At 36.1% G+C, this 18061-nt stretch overlaps 3 protein-coding genes across 7 annotated transcripts; 1 reads left to right on the plus strand and 2 right to left on the minus strand.

Moving 5' to 3' along the window:
* Window positions 1–132: 132 nt before the first annotated feature.
* pod1 (coronin) lies at window positions 133–9816 on the minus strand. 4 transcript variants are annotated; one of them, XM_031976028.2, is made up of 18 exons: window positions 9704–9816; window positions 8551–8765; window positions 8325–8473; window positions 8053–8239; window positions 7668–7965; window positions 7341–7596; window positions 7122–7274; window positions 5714–6091; window positions 4906–5530; window positions 4720–4833; window positions 4475–4645; window positions 3962–4400; window positions 3743–3881; window positions 3445–3651; window positions 3237–3372; window positions 3017–3150; window positions 2784–2873; window positions 133–2667 (listed from the first exon to the last, which is right to left on the minus strand). In XM_031976028.2, the coding sequence occupies exons 2-18, from the start codon at window positions 8708–8710 to the stop codon at window positions 2659–2661; spliced, it is 3645 nt and encodes a 1214-aa protein (XP_031831888.1). In that variant the 5' UTR covers window positions 8711–8765; window positions 9704–9816; the 3' UTR covers window positions 133–2658. The 4 variants fall into 4 exon arrangements, with proteins under 4 accessions (XP_031831888.1, XP_031831889.1, XP_076225374.1 ...); XM_031976029.2 differs by having other exon boundaries at window positions 9649–9724; XM_076369259.1 differs by lacking the exon at window positions 9704–9816 and adding an exon at window positions 9121–9294.
* LOC116426713 (TBC1 domain family member 19) lies at window positions 9704–13015 on the minus strand. Of its 2 annotated transcripts, none has more exons than XM_076369296.1 (12): window positions 12861–13015; window positions 12653–12775; window positions 12087–12294; window positions 11685–11772; window positions 11542–11602; window positions 11235–11465; window positions 11005–11079; window positions 10711–10945; window positions 10430–10631; window positions 10184–10370; window positions 10032–10108; window positions 9704–9769 (listed from the first exon to the last, which is right to left on the minus strand). In XM_076369296.1, exons 1-11 carry the CDS (start codon window positions 12972–12974, stop codon window positions 10040–10042), a joined length of 1593 nt encoding a protein of 530 aa, XP_076225411.1. In that variant the 5' UTR covers window positions 12975–13015; the 3' UTR covers window positions 9704–9769; window positions 10032–10039. The 2 variants fall into 2 exon arrangements, 1 of the variants encoding a protein (XP_076225411.1); XR_012998979.1 differs by lacking the exon at window positions 9704–9769 and adding an exon at window positions 9792–9882 and having other exon boundaries at window positions 9964–10108.
* A 291-nt stretch (window positions 13016–13306) lies between these two features.
* Window positions 13307–17852, plus strand: LOC116426809 (uncharacterized). The gene is made up of 5 exons (XM_031976352.2): window positions 13307–13585; window positions 13662–13754; window positions 14209–14370; window positions 14446–14683; window positions 14751–17852. The coding sequence occupies exons 1-5, from the start codon at window positions 13519–13521 to the stop codon at window positions 16873–16875; spliced, it is 2685 nt and encodes an 894-aa protein (XP_031832212.2). The 5' UTR covers window positions 13307–13518; the 3' UTR covers window positions 16876–17852.
* Window positions 17853–18061: the final 209 nt, after the last annotated feature.

The following is an 18061-nucleotide window of genomic DNA, read 5'->3' on the forward strand; positions in this document are numbered from 1 at the left end:
AAAACATTCCTGAAGTTTCATTAGACAATTGTATGGATAATATATGTTGGTTTCTATGTAACTATATAAAAATTTATACCGATTTGTAAATATAAAAGAAAAGAGGATGAAATAATACAAGTATACTACATATACAAGTATATATCTTTGATAAAAAGATTTTATAGATGAAATACATGTAAGAGGTATAAGGTCGATACAAAGGTATGTTATTACATGATAAACTTACTAGCGATCAGTCATAGCGCAATATTAAACACCAAGAAACTTGTTGTTGCAATTCAAATTAATTTCACCGAGATTTTGAAACTGTGTGCTATAAAGGATCGCATACAAATATCGGGAATGACTATAAATCTACTGTTGCAATAAAAAGAAAACTTACAGTGTAAAGTGTCATAATCTTATTGAGAAGTACCATAAGTTGAAAACAATTTTCTCTTATCCCCCTTCTCTTTATGTTTACCATTGCTTCCTTGTTCACTTCAAGAAGCAGTAAAAGAGACTCGAACATCATATGCAACTTGTGATTACTTTTCAAGATATTATTCTGAAGTAATACTATATGTGTCTAGTTTTCAATCAAACAGACATTTACGAAGCTGCGGAAAATAATGTAATTATAAAAAAGAAAAGGCATGGTTACTAAAACATGGAACAATGATGTTTCTCAGTTCTATAGTAAATGGCGAATAATTACAGATATAAATTTGTATGATAAGACAGATGACGTGAATGGCAGCTATTTTTTTTTCTTTTTCATAACAAAGTTTCACTTTGTTCCTCTTTCTATTTATGATGCGTATAAAACATGGTAAAAAATTGTGATCAGTATACAAGATAATATGCACAACTTTTTGAATGCAGCACTTAGAGGTGTTCTACTCGCTGTATAGGAAATTTCGTGTTGATTCAATACGTATCTCTAAACTAATAAAATTCTTCGATATTTCCTTCCTATTACTGTGACTTACTGTAACTTACTGTGCCCACAAATATGACAGAATGTAAAAAGGGAATGTTACTTTAGACTTTGTTGAATAAATTGCGTAAATAAAAAGGCATCTAGTTAGTGATGAGACTCATAATTCGTCTGAGCTGAATATCAAAACTCATACTACAATCACATAATTTTCAAGGATTCAATTATTTTATAACTAGTCATTGAAACTCAGATTTGTTATGTTTTAATATCGTTATTAAACATGTTAACGTTTGAACTAATCGTCGATTGTAATCAACCAATATATGTTAGTTTGATGGGTTCTGAGTTACAACTAAACTGGTACATGGTATAATTGATATGTATAGACATAAGTCATATGTCTGAAATATAATTCTTCCCAAAAAAAGAATCAATCTTAAATATAAATGCAATAATAATGAATGCAGGACGTGCGTCTCAGTCTCATCACTAATTGTGTTCTTTTATCACGAAAAATATATGATTTTACTTTCATTGGCAATTACGTACTAGGACTCGTTAAAGGGGCATAGCACCATTGGGTCAAAATTTTATACTAAAATGATGAAGACTGCACTATGATGACGGAATATATAAAGGTATAAAGTGTGTGCGTGATTCAAACACGTTACAAAGTTGCTTACCAAAGCGAAGGGAACATTCATGCAAAATGGATGTCAATCATACAAGTAGGAACACGAGCGTATTCTTAACAGTTACGAGACACTGTAATTACAGATAATTAGAGTAAGTTTATCATATTAATGAATGATCTATCTAAATAAGTACGAGTAGACTGTATTTATATAAAATTTTTTTATAATCAATACATACCATGGAAATGGGAAATTATTCTCATATAGATAGCGAAATACTAAAGTTTACTAAAGTTTATGGTACATTAGATAGAAAAAATATTCATCTTCGAATCTAAACCGTTCCATTTAAACCACCGTCATTCCCTGCCCTTTGGTAAACACGGAATTCACATTTTAACGTTTCGATCGCAGTCATACGACAAATTGAGAAACATTCCATAACAAAAAATCAAATTATTTAATACATTCGTCTCCATTTAATCATTTTTGATGCTGCACTACAGATCTCAAGATTAGTCACTTTAAAAACCATGACACCCCTTAAGTATATAATAAAAACTATTGTCGAATTCTGATAGTTTTTACGAATATTTGTTATTCTACATCTCTAGTACAGCTCCTACAGATAGTTGTCCTATATAATTATTCTTAATATCAAGAGAATCATAAGATGGCAGCTGAGAAAAGTTACTCGTAATAAAGACTGCAATGTTATCTTTCTTTTTACAAAGACATCTCCAAATTTCGAGAAATGTTAAGAAAATTTTATTCGTAAAATTCAATTTCTTTTAATATCCAGTCCCTTTTTTCTTAAATTAATTTGATACAATAATATCTGGGTAATTGTATCTATGATAAGAAATTACCACAATTCAAAAAATCGTTCACACATACCGTTAGTTCTTTTCAGACAGATAAATTTTTGGAAATGTCAATTCCAACTATAAATATCTCTTACCACGCGCACATTAATATCAAAGTATTTCTGCTTATGTCGTGGCTTTTAACTTAAAAATAAATTACGGCTTGTCCAGCTACATATAGATTCATTTTATCTTACCGCTTTTATTTAAATGACCTACGACTGCCCCATCTTCACTCATCCTGGAATTCAAATGATTTCTTAAGACGATGAAAGTGTAACATCAATTTTAGACAATAGAATGCATCACTCATCCGATTCCAAACAAATGGTATGTTACATGTGACATATTACTTACCCATTCATGCTCTTCTACACCTTCCATATGATCCTGTTCCAGTGAGCATTGTATTACATCTCCCACAAACTGGCTCATGGTTTTTTGCATCTATCACACAAATGATATATAAATAGAAAAATAATAGCCAAATCAACAAGAGAATAATTGTAGACTATACAAAAAGTGACATGCTGTATATCACAATTTTTATTTGTACAGACAGAGTCAAGTATGTTTGAATGTCGATTTACCTCCTCCTGTTTAGCTTTCACATCAGGAGTCCATCCGAGTCTGGTAAAAGGTTGTGCAGATACAGAGAAGGTGGACGTTGAATGTTTTGCGGCAACTGGTGCAGTGACTACTCCTTGCCCTTGATTTTCAGTTACTATATAAATATACACACATGTACATTAGAAATTAATAAGAATTCAGCTCAGATACACACTTTTATACTCATATCAATAAACTTACAATTATCCATGCCTGGTGGCTTTAGACTTATTCTATGTGCTTGTTTGTTAGCGCCATTAAACCACTCGCTAGCAGTCATAGTTGGTTTCCATGTAACTTTCGTGGGCGGGAACAGATCGTCTTGGAAAAGTTCACTCTAAAATAATCAGAGTATACTTATTGCGACTTTTCCATTCTGCATTCTAACTTAAGTATATCTCAAACATACCTTTATGCGGGGTACAGTGAAGCTTAAAGGTTCTATCGTGTTGTTTGTTAGTCTCAAAGCAGATGCGAACTCCACGCTAGCAACATCGCACTTATTTTTAGGAAGAAAGGACAATCCTTGATGTAAACTACTACATCGATGATGACTGAGAGGACAGCAGTAGGGAGCTTCTTCTGTTACTTCGTAGGCATATATCGTAGAATCACCCTAAAACAACATTGTTCATGAACAATTTATTCTTATCGTATCTCGAAATTTTACGGATGTCAGTCATGGCCAAAATGCAGAGGAAACTTACGCGTCCTGTTAAGAAAAGGGTTGAGCTATCTTCATCGTAGTATGGCATTAAAATAGCAGGCGACACATCCAGCCCAACCGTGGTTAATGGATTGTTAAGATTGTCTGCTTTAAACACATAAATCTGTCTCTCGGATACTCTAAAATAAACCATCGAGATCTCAAATTATTAAAATGTCAATGCGATATTACATGTATATTCTCTTTAAAATGTACGTACTTGTCGAAACCCATCACAACCAAAAATTGTCCCTTCAGTGCCCACACTACTCGCGCACCTCTGGTACCAACTGGTCCTTTCCCAGTCTTCACCGGTGTATCGCCAGATCTGGGCTTATAAGTTCGCAATTTCCCATCTTTGCACGCGCTGGCCAGGTACTGTCCGCACGGTGACCACGCTAGACTGAAAATCTGATCGGTATGGCCAGTCAATGTTATCTTTGCAACTGCCGTGTCGTTGGAGGGAAGAGAGGACAAGTCCCAAATTTTCACGGTCATGTCGTAAGACGCTGATGCTAGAACGTCCAATGCCAGCGGATGAAATTTAATTAAATATATTTTATCGGTGTGAGCTTTTATCATGTGCTTTGGTTCATTTGTTGGCTCCGATAGGCCAGATTCAGGGATCTCCCACAGTCGAATCATTCCATCGTCACAAGCTGCCAAGAAATAATTATTATTAAATGTACAGAGGATGAAATGTAACCGTGTAATTGTATTCTCATAATCGTACCAACTGCGAGTCGTTGATTATCGAATGGATTCCACTGGAAATCCATTACAGTGGTGCCATGCACTAGTGCTGGCATCACGCCATCGGGCAGCCTCCCGGTTTTCTTTAACTCCAAAACTGCTATCTTTCCCCCAGGACCGCTTAACGGTACAGCGACGCGGTCGGGATTAGCTGTAATCGATTGAAGGCTGTTCAAAACAGAACGTACTTGGAAATAAGGAAGAAAACCTCGACGAGTCAATTACCGTGGAAGCCATCGCACTCTCCAGATATCTGTCTACTAATGTTCCTTATGTTTTCTATATGTGTAGACTTGTGGCCAGGTGTTCCCTTCAAATGTCTGAACTTCGATACTCTACCTGTACATACCAATATATATTTTTAGTAAAACTATAAAAAGTAATGGACTTTTTCTAGACTGTGTGCCATACCGAATACAGTCGACGTTCTTTTAGCAGTCGGCGTCGCGTTGTCTATTTTCTCCAGTCTTGGATCCATGCTCTGCTGACGTAGCATAGGAATGACTTTCTTTACTTCATCTTCTTTGATCACTTCGGTCTTCGTCTTAAAGGAGTCTCTGCGTCTCAACATCGTAGGCGAGCCCATTGCTTTCTCCGCTAAATTACCATCGGTCACAGAGACGGAACGACTCTCGTACAATCGCCGTCTCTCGGCGATGGAGTTCCTATTGGCATTGCCGCGCTCGAAATTTCCTCCTAGCTCTTCGTTCTCAGGTGACTCGTCCTTTACTTTGATCTCGAATACTTTACGTCTTTCCGCGGTGCTCGGCGTTTTTGGCTTATAACCCGAGTCACTGGAATTCGCGTCCTCCTCCAAAGAACTGGAATCACTTTTCCCATTCTCCGTTTCCTTGATGCGCTCGTTGTTGAACGATGGTGACTTTTCGGGTTCCACGTTATTTTCTATCTGGTTGTTTATGTCGTTCTGATAACCATTCGTGTCGTTGTTCGGTGCGATAGGAACTGAGAAGATTTTGTCAAACGAGAACTCTTGACTGCCCGACTTTGCTTGGAACGGCTTTGGTCCAAGTCGAGGCTGAAAACACGAGAAATATTAAAAATTTTCTACGACGAACAAGTTTCTATTCGTACTATGATTCATTATGATTTCAATGAGGTAAACGAAATGGAAAATTGCTGCACACAATATCATCACGCATACAGAAGTAGAACATTGTTTTCTTAAGATTATTAAGTCTTTTTATAGCCAGATTACAACCTTATATCCCCCAATCGCATTAGGATTCACGGATGTAACTACTGAGCCCGGATTCGGCGAAGAACGTGGCCGTGCAACTGGTTTCGGTTCATCCTCAGAAATGCTATTGGTTCTTGATGTTCTTGGTAAAGGTTTTGGTGGAATAGTTTGTCCTCCGTTTTGAACTTTGGTTTTATCCTCTTCGATGTCCGCTTTCTTCGATTCTTCTAGGTTCTCCACTTCGTTTTCAGGCGACGTTTCCTTCTCGTTTAGTCCTTGGCCTTTTACATAACCCTTAGGCATAGTAATAGACATGGGCTTCGATTGTTGCTTCTGCGGTTGTTCCACTTTTATTTCTGGCTCATTCTCTTTGAGAGCGGTTAAGTTTCCCTTGTGTACCTAAAGGTACGGTAAATATTCCTTAATCACCGAAATTGTTTGAACTATCTATCAAAGTCCAAATTTCACTTTTAAGATTTCATATTTACATGGTTTAAATTTACATTGAAACACTAATAATACGCAATCTCTGCAAGCTTCCACGCATACGCACACATTATTTGTATTTCAAAAAATCTCTTAAGGAGACATAAGTACATAACAATCCTTAAGAAGTCTACTTCACTCTTATACATGATATAAAGATTTTAAGATATATACAAATTATGGTATTAAAGTACTTTCGCCTACAACATACAAACAGCTACAGTTTCATTCTTCATACTTAAAATTACTTACGCTGACAGATTAAGCTACAGAACATCAATTGCCATATAAATTACACGTGCCAGGAATAACACTTTGAATGGTGCTAATGCATAAACTATAAAACATATATTGGATATCTGAAACGTGAAAAAATATACACAGAACATGAAACAAGAAAAAAGAACAAATCAAAATGATGCAAAACAAAACAATAAACTATTAACTAAAACTTAACTTTTTTTGTAAATAAAGTATAAATGTTCTGTATAATACAAACACAGCACAAAATTATGTTCTACTTCTATATTACTTTTTAATGTACCTTTCAGATAGCAATATATTAGAAACAACAAAATTGTTTTCAATATCCACTTATAATTCTTAGTATGTACAATTTACATTTCCTAATACTTTGCTATCTTTGATTTACCATTTTCACTGCTAGCAGAAATTAATTATAAATAAATAATCAATATATAAATCATATCGTAAATATCACACAATACACGAAAAAAAAGGTTTCTAAGATTGTAAGGTAAACAAACGCGATAAATACCGAAATGTAATAATAATGATGATGATGATGATGATGATGATGATGATGATAAGCGTGCAATTTAAAATAAAATAATTGATATATTTACTTATAAAGCTACTATAAAGTACAGGAATATCACAGCTGAAAAAGGAGAAAATATTTATACCAAGAGCCTTTACTTACAATAATAGACTCTTCTCCCTTATTTCTTTTAGCGGGATCAAGTGATATTTTTGGAACTGGCATATTATGACCTTTTATCCAAGCTGATGCATTGTTTTGAGCAATACAACCCGTTGTATCGGGATATATATCTGCATGGAAATCTCTATACGTCTACGGAAAAGTGTAAATTATAGTATAACCAAGACGGCGCGAATGAAACAAAACAAATATACTTACTTTTCTTGGAACCTGATACATGATAGGGATCACCATGTTAGATGTAAGCTGTAATAGTCTATTAACTTCTGCTTGCATAACATTTAATGCTCGCTTTGGCACTAAACATACACCTTTAGTTTGTTCTCCACTATGGCGAATTCCTTCAACCAGGAATGGGTCCTTATCCATAACTTCCATATACATAATAGTAGTGTCTCCTTTTCCAGCAAGGAAAAGCATGTTTGTGTCAGGATCGAAAAGAGGCATTAAAATTCTATAAATCATAATTCTTATAAATTATCTAGACCAATTACAAATAAAACTAATGCGTTGTTCAAGTCTTACCCGGTACTGCAATCCAATTCTAATGTTTTGACTGGTTCACTCAAGTGTCTTAAATCCCTTATATAAACCTGCCTAAGCCTTGCTGCATCAAAACCTGTAGTCAATATCCTTTCACTATTGTTTAGCCAAACAATTCTGGAATCTTTAATACTTTGATGACTTGAGCAAGAATTTACGATACAAGTATTGGCACGAGGATCTATAATCCTCACTTGTTTATCTTTGCACGATGTTGCCAAGAGTACACCATCTTGTTTCCAACTTAGAGACTGAATGACCTCTGTGTGTTCATTATTGGCTATAATACAAAAAGGTTGACATTAAATACATTGCAAGTATTATTGTACTACAATTACTCTTTAAACAAATATTATAGTTTCATTACAAAATAGTTCTTGCTGTGAAATCACATCCCACAGAGATAAGTTTGTGTAAGATACTGTTGTGAGAAGGTGTTCAGCTGCAGGATGCCAACACACTGCTTCTACTCTTCTCTGACGGTGCGAGAATGTACATTCAGGATTGCACAAAGATTCTTCTAAACCAGTTTCTGGAATATGCCACAGCTTCACCTATAAGCCAAGATTACCCCTAAGTATTATTGAAATATTCTGGATGATAAAATAAACTAAATAATCATTGGTAATTGTAACTTACAAGGCAGTCTTGAGATCCAGTAGCTAATAAACCATCGTGAAATGGAGAAAAATCCATGTCTGTTACTGTATCCGCATGAGCATGTAATAAAGGCATAGTTTTGCTTTTTCTACCACAATCTTCTAATGGTAATACAGCAAGACTAGATCCTGCATAAAAAAATGTATAATAAATAAATCAACACGTTAAATGGAACATATAAAGATAACAGAATTGAAGATAATACCGTTATGATCAACATTAAATGCCATGAAAGCAGCTGATGCCGCTATGTTGTTGCCATAGGTTTGATAAGATCCAACCGATATGTCCCGAATACATGCTTCTGGTTTAGGTACAATCGGTGCTGCATTCTTATATTTAGATGCTTTGAAACGCCAAGCCATTTTGACGTTCTTCAGAATATAAATTTAAGGTGAATTTCCACTTAAACCATGTAATCTGATAACAATACCATTAAATTTCAATGCGTACTTCACTTTTTACTTTCTATTGTGTAAGTCTATTAATTCTATTTGTATTGTAAAAACAATTAAAAAGTGTAAATTGGGATACATTTATTATCAATTATTGGCTTAAATTGGGCAATAGAACGGATAACTAATGTATAATGAGCTTGTTTAGAAGACCACGCTAGGAAAGGGTATTGACACTGATGCAAAGCTGTGCATGACTAATAATTTGGGGGTGAGAACCACCCCACCCTTAATCGTATACTTTCGTAAGTAACAACATTGACAGTCGAACGGAGACTCTTGCGTGTGAAAAAGTGGATTAGAAAGGCCCTGTTACTCACATGCCGCTGCTCGGCGTGGCTTCGCACGCTTTTCACTAAATATTATCACGCAATTAAATTGAACAAGTACGATCAGACAGTATAAACACACTATGGCAGGTAGGCGTCTCTGATCTCGACGTCTGACAGGCGGAAACAGGAAAACCCCCCTCCCAGGGACATCTTCTATCTCTGTCGATCCCGAGCAGCGACATATAGTATATTTCCAAAGAAATAACATGCAATTTGCTAATAAACTCAATTAACCATTTTTATTCCCAACGCAAACTTGGAACGATCAAATGAAATGTTATCGATGATATATTCTACGGAACGTAATTACGATAATAGATAGCGTTTAATCATAAGATTATTTAAATTATGGAAAGAAATATCGTTTGGTAAATTTCGCTTGAAATGTGAAACATATGGACGCGTATAACATTTGTAAAGATCAGAACAATTCTCGATAAAAAATCTTGGATAATTTAAGATATTTTTATTGAACAGCATATTGTTCAGAGTAGGTACAACGTTTTGTTAAGTCACCCTATATATATGCGGCTACGTTCCGAAATCAGCTGCGAATACTGACAATATGTACCTTTGGTTGTCCCCATTTCAGCTATACTTGGAGGAAGCAGCGGTGATTTCAGCGTTCTTACGTCACCTATGTTGCGAATAATTTTTATCTTTATTTTTCTATAGTACATTTATAATGTTTATTCAGGGACGCATCGATACTTTAATCAAGCTGTTTCCTTAAATCCCCGTAAAGAGATTCTATAAATCGTACAAATCTCCATTAATTCGCGCAAACGCAGAATCACTCACATGTAAATATTTTTGTATGCGTTTACCTACAGAGGGGTTAACGTGTACGAGTCTTTTTTACGAGTTTTTTAAACAAATGTAATAACAAATGTAATAACCATTGCCTTTATTCTCTCAGTAAAGATAATTGCAATAATGGGATCACTTTTAAAGAAGACAAATCCGCTAGGACAGCCTGGAAATATAAAAAAATTGTCAAAAAGAACCCTTTAGTTAGAAATAAAAGGAACCTCGATTAAAGTCTCCTTACTTCCACACTCTGAAGAGTGTTGACTTGCATCAGATTTTCTTTTCGAAAACTCAAAATGGCCACAGCGAGCAAGGGGATAATTTCCAAAGAATCGTAGCCGAGAATCGAGTCCCATAAGAAAAGCAACTGTTCCGGGGGTAGGTGGCCACTGAAACCCCTCATAATCCACTTAAAGACAACTTTAATCCTGCAAGCATGACATTAATTAAATTAAATTCACGATTCTCTGGTGGACATTCGACTTACGGTTGTATATGGCAGTTTCTAAAGTGAGTCCAAAGAAGGGGTTCGTGGCACTGGAGCAATCTTTCGAAAAGAAGGCACAGCGCGACTATACCCTGTTCGTGATTAGACACGGTGTGCAAGCGGAACCAGTATCGTAAATAAAAGGCTCTAAACGTAAAATACATTGCGCAAGGATCGTCGTACAGATAACAAAACGGAGTGGCTAGCAGATTAAACATTAATTAGTCATTTCAATGGAACTACTTCTTAGAACGATTAATTTCTTAAACTGTCTCTCGTACCGTACATCGTGAATCCATGGAATGGAATCACGCCGCTCGGTGGAAACACCAAAGTATTTTCCAAGGTGGCTGGTTTCCCTTGCAAAACTGCGTGTATCACCTGACCGCCCGCGCTTCTGTCAGTGGTCACGGGCGCTAACACCTCCGAGTCACGGGAGAAACATAACATTGTTTTATACAAAACATCCTCGAATACAAAATATTGGTCGTCGTTTCGTGCCGTCAACTGCACATCCTAAAAGAACAGGAGAATGTTACCGATTATTCTATCCTGATAAATTATAATAATCCTACCTTTATTATTAAGTTATCTATAACTATGTCGTACTGTAGCACCATGCTCTTTAATTCTTCGTAATACTCTACATCCTGGAAAAACAATCAACGGTGATCACGATCGTTCTACAACAGCGACGAGAAATTAGTACATTTCGCAGTAGTATATTTTACTCGGCTAATATTTCTCAATCGAACAGTCGCCCTAAAAGGATAAGACGTTGCTGAAAAGAAGTGAGCGTTATTACATTTTCCTTGACTATAGATCCCAATACGAGGGACCACAGGCGTCCTCGAAGCGATCGCGGGGCCCCACGCTTCAAGAACTCTTGCGCAATTGGAGCATGATTAGATCGCAACACCTTCTCGCCCAGATGGATCCTCTCCTCTTCCAGATTCCCATAGTTCTCTGAACTGTGCAGCTCTGGATTCACTCCCAACAGCGGCATCCCTTTCGCGAATTCCACGTAGACGCGTCTCTGTTGCATCAAAGCGTCGTTTCATTGTTAAGTCCCTTGCAAACCCTTCTCTTTCTTATAGGTACTAAAGACAAACCAACTGTGCAAGAGTCTTCACGCGGATCTGTATATGGCTGAACTCCCAATTTAATTCGTCTCTGGAACATTGTTCGTGCGATTCAAAAGTTGGAAGGAACGTTTCGAATTAACAATAGGCGTAAGAATAAAATGAACGTGTACGGTTGCTTTTTGAAAGAGGGATTCCGTATAGCGAATAAAACGTCTAGGAAATCCTTTGGAGCGTATAGCGGCCTGAAGTGTGACAAGTCTAAAAAGATAACAGAGAATATTAACAAATATAATATAAATAATATAATATAATAAGTAATATATAAGTAATATAATATAATAAGTAATATATAAGTAATATAATATAATAAGTAATATATAAGTAATATAATATAATAAGTAATATATAAGTAATATAATATAATAAGTAATATATAAGTAATATAATACATATATATTATATTATTATTTATATATTACTTATTACATATATAATTCTCATCGTTACTAGTGCAACACAGTAGGGTCACGTGTTCATTCGTACGAGCTCGTATTTAATCTCATTAAATTTACCGATATCGTAGGTACTTAATTCATTCCACTTTTCGGCAAGCTCCTCGCGGTCCTCTCTGGGACGTATTCGAGCCAACGCGACGTTCAATTCGTTGCACGTAGAATTCAGCGATTTCTGTATTCGGCGTTCCCACTGGACCTGAGCCTTTTTTAAATAATTCAAATCGACTTCCTCCACGGACGGCAGCGACGACGACGACAAGGAACTCTAATAATAGTTATTTAAAAAAAAAAGAAAAAGATACAATATTCAATTATTTCATAGAATTACGTTGTTATTATTGTTTGTTTCGCTGAATGTCATTAGGTAGCATTATTTACAATATAGAAATGTTTTCGAATAATCATTGTTTAATCGAGGGAATTGCAGTAATCGAATTTGACCGGGGTCACCGGTGACCCCCAACGCATTCAACGTAATTTACAGGAAAAACGGAAAACCTAACGGATATAATTTAATAGAAATTTGTATTTGGATTTATCTGGTTCAACCGAGATTTAATTTAATATATTCATTAACTTTGAACTATCGATTTGAAATATTTTCGAAAATTCAATTTACGAACTTGAGATCTGGCCCAATGGAAGACCGTGTTACGAATTTCCGTTTCCAAACCGTTGCTTTTCAAAGCATCCATTAATGTCGCTTTGAAATCTCCCCTCTTCACTGCCGTGGAAGCAACGAGTTTCTGCGAAAAAAAGAAAAGTAACTGATCGTATTTAGAAATTGTTGAGAACAGCACAGGACGCATTGTAAACTCGGTAATTGTTTACTTGTATCTCGGTGTAAAGACTTTTATAGTTGGCCATGCTCTGTATTTCTTCGGTTAATCTCTCGGCCGACTTTTTCTGTACCGTTTCCCAAGATTCTCCTTTATTCTCTGACATCGCGATGAATTTTCGAGGGCATTCAACGAATACAACAATTTTTCTCGTGGATAAATCTGAAAAGGAGCGCCATTTGTAAATAAAGTCGTTTCCGCAATCGTGGCGGGAAAAGAACGACTGTTTTGAATGGCACGCTTGTTGGTTAGTTGCAGCAGTTTCGAATTCTTTGATTTTTTCGATAGTTTCCGTTCGAAAAGTCTCATTTGATTTTCGGTAAGACTGGAAACATATAGATAATGAAACTAGGGAATTGAAAAAGCAACTCTCTATAGGGATTTCTTAAATTTGACATTATATTTGAAATTGCTTTTCAGAGATGTTTCGACGAGAGTTTCCAACCGTTTCTCGTTTCGATTGTATAATCGAGATCTCGTAGCTAAGAAATGGGGTCTTCTCCCTGGATGTCTCAGACTTTTTCCGATAGAATTCGAATGAACCCATGCCAAAAACTCAGGTTGACGCGCTTGCAGGAAAATGGCGGCGCGATAACCTGTGTTTTGAAACGTTTTGTTGAACCTAGTCGTGGTCGGAGTTTTCGTTGAGAATGGACATCTCAAGCATGCTCGAGGTTCAGGTAGACGAAGTGAAAGAGTTGGACATAAAAGAAAATGGTAAAACCAGAGAATCTTCTTAAACAGTTTCTGCATTTCCTTGAAACTCTGTACCTAACCCTATTTCGGTTTTCAGTAACTCCTAAAGATCTGCTTCCAATTACGATAAAAACGCCGTCACCGATTTCACAGGAGGAAGCGAACCATTATAAACATATGTTTGGAAGTGGTAAGCATTTCATGTGTCATACAATCTTTTTTCTTAATATATTTCTCCTGTTACCAGAAATAATTTCATCGTATAATCTGGCATCATGTTTGCTGCCAGGCTTTATTTTTTCTTCTGTTAACTTTTCCTTGAGAAACACTAAGTGAACTGCCAGTCTAAGAAACACGAATATATAGGAAGCTGAATAGCTGGGAATATTTATAATGCTTTTAGTTTTAAGGATGTGGCTTTATAAGCAGAAAAATTAGAGTCATTTGACATATTGTTTCATGTAGTATTGCTTTTACATTGAATGAGATTGATATAAAATCTTAGTTATTTATCATGTTTTATTAATGAAATTATAGCCTATTAATGTCTTCTCCTATATCAATAATAAATAGTAAAAAACTAATCGTGATTATGAAAGTAAACTGTATTTTTAAGATAGGTGTTCATGCATTGTGTCTTTCAGATTTTTCTATAGTACGATTTAGAAGATTACATTGTACAGGATGTGATGCTCATATTGGATCAGCACCTGCAAATGCTGATAACATGTTTGAGCATCCTATATTGCGTACATTGTTGTGTGCTACCTGCCGTGAATTCTATGGGGATGGCACCTTTGAACAAGGTATACGAATCATTTGAATAAATTATATAAAAGTATGAAATTCAATTTTATATCCTCTATTATTTTATTTTGCAGGTGATGATGCTACAGACATGTTCTGTAGATGGTGTGCGAATGGTGGCAATTTGTATTGTTGTTCTTTTTGTAGTAATACTTTCTGTTATAAGTGTATCAAGCGAAATATTGATCCTGTATTGAGGAAAAAAATTGAAGCAGACGAGCAATGGAAATGTTTCGTTTGTGATCCTACAGATTTATTTTCTGCGAGAGCAACTTGTTGGGCTTTATTGGAGCATATTAAGAAAATGAATAGGTAGGTAATAAAATATCACGATCGCTGTCATCAAAATTGTATTTATAATTATCCGTTCTATTCGCAGGTCTCTACAACATAACTGTAAACTGAGCCAGCACGAAATAGATGAGAAAATGAATTTAGACGAGGCGAGTTGTTGTCCACGTAGAAGAAAACGGAAGCGTCGAAGAACTGGTTCCAACTCGGAAGAGGATGACAAGTCGTATATTCCGAAACAAATAGGTATCCTCACAGCCCCAAGAGGTAGAAGAAGAGGCCGTCGTAAGAAGATCCTCAATGGTAGCAGCGTGCCCGTTTCCGGTCAATCGTTCACCGGACCGGAAGATCACCGTGATCCTGTAGATCACGAGATACTACCGTCCTTACTTTCGTGCGAACAAACTATGGTAGAAGGTGAAAATGAAACAGTTGACACAGACGGTAGAATCATCGCCCAGCAACCACGAACTATATTGCCTCGTAGAATAGAACCTAACATTGTTCCGCAACCGATGTACAACGCTTTCGTGAACGTGGTCTCCCCAAATTTCTTGCAGCCTACTTCTCCCATGGTACCTATACGTCAGGTGCACAATCCGTTGAATCAGATGAACTTGTACCAGACTATGCAGTGCGCACAAACGCCCATGGTAACGATACCCAATCAGAGCGCTGATATGTTGAACCGATTAAATTTTCCTTTAGCGCAGCCACAGATTTCACCACCTAAAACGACCAGCTCGAGTATTATAGAGATTGAAAGTGACTCGGAAGAGGTTGCTATCGTTGGTCCGTCGCGAGACTCGCGCTCCTTTAAAGACCATATCGATAACAATACTGCAGTACCTATTGCTCTGGTCAGCTCGAAGAGTAATAATACCTTAGGAAGAATACTAGAGATGGAAAGGCGTAATGTGAAAACTCTTAACCAGAGGTTACTTCCACACGGTCAGGAGATCGATAACATTCTGACGAACCTCAAGAGTAAGCTTCAGGATTTATTTGAAACGGTTAAGAAGGAGGAGCAGAAAAAGTACAAGCTAAACGAGGCTCGTGACACGATCAAACAGTTTCATCGCGAAATCCGCGACACGGTGTCTCAATTGGCGTGTGTAAACGATAGAATAGTGCGCGAATATAATCGCTGGAAGAGATATCAGTTGAAGACAGGCGGTATTCAATCTTCGGAATGTAATACACCCCATGAAACGTCGAAGAACGAGGAAATACCGCTCGAGATGACTTGCGTGAACGAATCTGCATCTGACACTGAGAACAGCGAGTCCGAGAACAATATCATCAAACCGTCAGAGTTCGTCGGTACAACGAACGTGGTTGGTGGTATGAAATCCTTTAAGAAAAGAACTACCAAGTCGCGTGCTGTGGCCACTGACCGTGTTTCCTTGGTAGATAAAACTGTACAAATATTCGACATTGAATTGGATGATTACGACAAGTGTATAAGGCATTCGTCTCTGAAGAAGTTTGATCAAGGACTTGCAGCACGTAAACAATCGATAAATTATGAAAAACAATTTATTTATTATTTACAAAATCGTTTAGACGCCGATAACATTCGATCCGAAGGGTCCAAGAATTTGCCCGACCCAAATGAGACACCATTGAAGGACTTGATAGAAGCTAATTCGCCATTTATTTCAGAGATGTTGGAGACCATGGACAAATCCGTGAATTCTAGTGATAGTGAAAATGAAAATGAAAATGAAAGCGGAAGCGAAAGTGGAAACGAAAACGAAAATGAAAACGAAAACGAAAACGAAAACGAAAATGAAAACGAAAATGAAAACGAAGACGAAGAGGAAGAGGAAGAAGAAGAAGAAGACGAAGATGAAAACGAAAACGAAAACGAAGATGAAAACGAAGACGAAAAGATATCTGATAAAAAGGACGACGATATGAAATTATCTATTAAACAGAAGATAAATACGGTTACAGACCGTTCACGGAAACAAACGTTTGTAAAACTGGTTAACGATATAAATAATGATTTAGGTAAAAAGAAAAGTGTAAAAAACACTTCTACGTCTATCGTGAACACGCAGAGAGAAACTAAATCGTACGGAAAGCGTTTATCTAGAAATGAGGAAATTTTAATAGTAAACGTATCCACGAAAGATAATCGCAATACAAGCATAAGTAGAAAATCTACAAACAACAAGGAAGACGACTGTACTATTATTAGTGATTAAATTATGATTCATAACATCTTCCATCAATCTCATTAAAATTTTTATGGCTTTTTAAAACTTGTCTCTTGTTATGATTTTCTTCTTAAGCATTCTGTTACACGTTTTTGTTTTTTCTCACTAGCGATAACGAAATTGTTGCTACAATTAGAGATTTCCAAAATAGGAAGGCAATACACTGACACGTGAATTCAAAACGTTAATGTCCACAAGTTCCTTAAATTCTTTAAATTCAAGCAATTTCTTTTACATTTCCAATTGACGAGTCGATCTTTTATTTTCAATATACATGTCACGCGCCGATAAAGATTTATTTAGAAATTCTTTAAATAACGCTTATGCAAAGTATAAAGTAAGAATTTATACGAGTGTTAACGAAACTATTTTCTTTTAAACGATCGTGTTCAAGATTGTCATTGTTTTCTTGTACATATATAATACATTGTTCGGTAGCAAGTAATGTAAAAAGTTGACATATATTTGATTAATGATTTCCCCGATGATTTTAAACCGTATCTCTTTCGTACGTGATTACATTTGTTCAATTACGACCATCGTTTTTGATGCTTGTAATTCATTTCTCTATGTAAAGTTGCTCTGTAAGACTGCACACACACACTTTGGAAATGAGTATTTCCTGAAACGATTAGGATACGTTATTGAGTGAACGTTGAATTCGATAAGTTTCTAGAATTTATATATAAATATGTTGAATACGAATACTTAATATTATACCTATACTTGTTAGGTAAGATGTGTATAAACGAGCGTGAACGAATGGGTGTCCGCAGAAGGGCAAGATTTGTAGCCCTAAGAAGTAAAGTACGTTGTTTTGTATGATCTGTGGTAGATAACTTATAGCCTAGCAATTATACTTCGAGCTATAGCGAGCGAATGTTTCCATGGTAGTCGCAAAAGTTCGTCTATTAATTTCAACTGAATCAAACTCTACTCAAATAAATTTATTACGAACTGTCAAACGCCGCTATTTTCTTGAATAAATACTGTATAGATACTTACTACTTCTTTCAGTGACACACACTTTATGGAGCATTCATTCCTTCCTAGAGTTTAAAGAAAGTAAAACAGTACTTTCGTAATTGTTAAGATTTATCGACTTCTTTTTTTATTTGCTTGTTCTTTGCCCGTCAATATCCGTCATGATTTATCAACGTGACCGATAATTTAC

Source organism: Nomia melanderi, chromosome 1, assembly GCF_051020985.1.
Source record: "Nomia melanderi isolate GNS246 chromosome 1, iyNomMela1, whole genome shotgun sequence".
Classification (NCBI taxonomy): domain Eukaryota; kingdom Metazoa; phylum Arthropoda; class Insecta; order Hymenoptera; family Halictidae; genus Nomia; species Nomia melanderi.

Coding starts and splice junctions, on each gene's coding strand:
- pod1 (XM_031976028.2), bottom strand. CDS start 8,710: ATGGCTTGGCGTTTCAAAGCATCTAAATATAAGAATGCAGCACCGATT. Junction 7,597..7,667: donor GAATTGGATTGCAGTACCGG/GTAAGACTTGAA, acceptor TATGATTTATAG/AATTTTAATGCCTCTTTTCG. Junction 3,652..3,742: donor CCCTTTTCTTAACAGGACGC/GTAAGTTTCCTC, acceptor ATGTTGTTTTAG/GGTGATTCTACGATATATGC.
- LOC116426713 (XM_076369296.1), bottom strand. CDS start 12,974: ATGTCAGAGAATAAAGGAGAATCTTGGGAAACGGTACAGAAAAAGTCG. Junction 12,776..12,860: donor GTCTTTACACCGAGATACAA/GTAAACAATTAC, acceptor TTTTTTTCGCAG/AAACTCGTTGCTTCCACGGC. Junction 11,603..11,684: donor CCCTCTTTCAAAAAGCAACC/GTACACGTTCAT, acceptor ACAATGTTCCAG/AGACGAATTAAATTGGGAGT.
- LOC116426809 (XM_031976352.2), top strand. CDS start 13,519: ATGGACATCTCAAGCATGCTCGAGGTTCAGGTAGACGAAGTGAAAGAG. Junction 13,586..13,661: donor GTTGGACATAAAAGAAAATG/GTAAAACCAGAG, acceptor TTCGGTTTTCAG/TAACTCCTAAAGATCTGCTT. Junction 13,755..14,208: donor TAAACATATGTTTGGAAGTG/GTAAGCATTTCA, acceptor TGTGTCTTTCAG/ATTTTTCTATAGTACGATTT.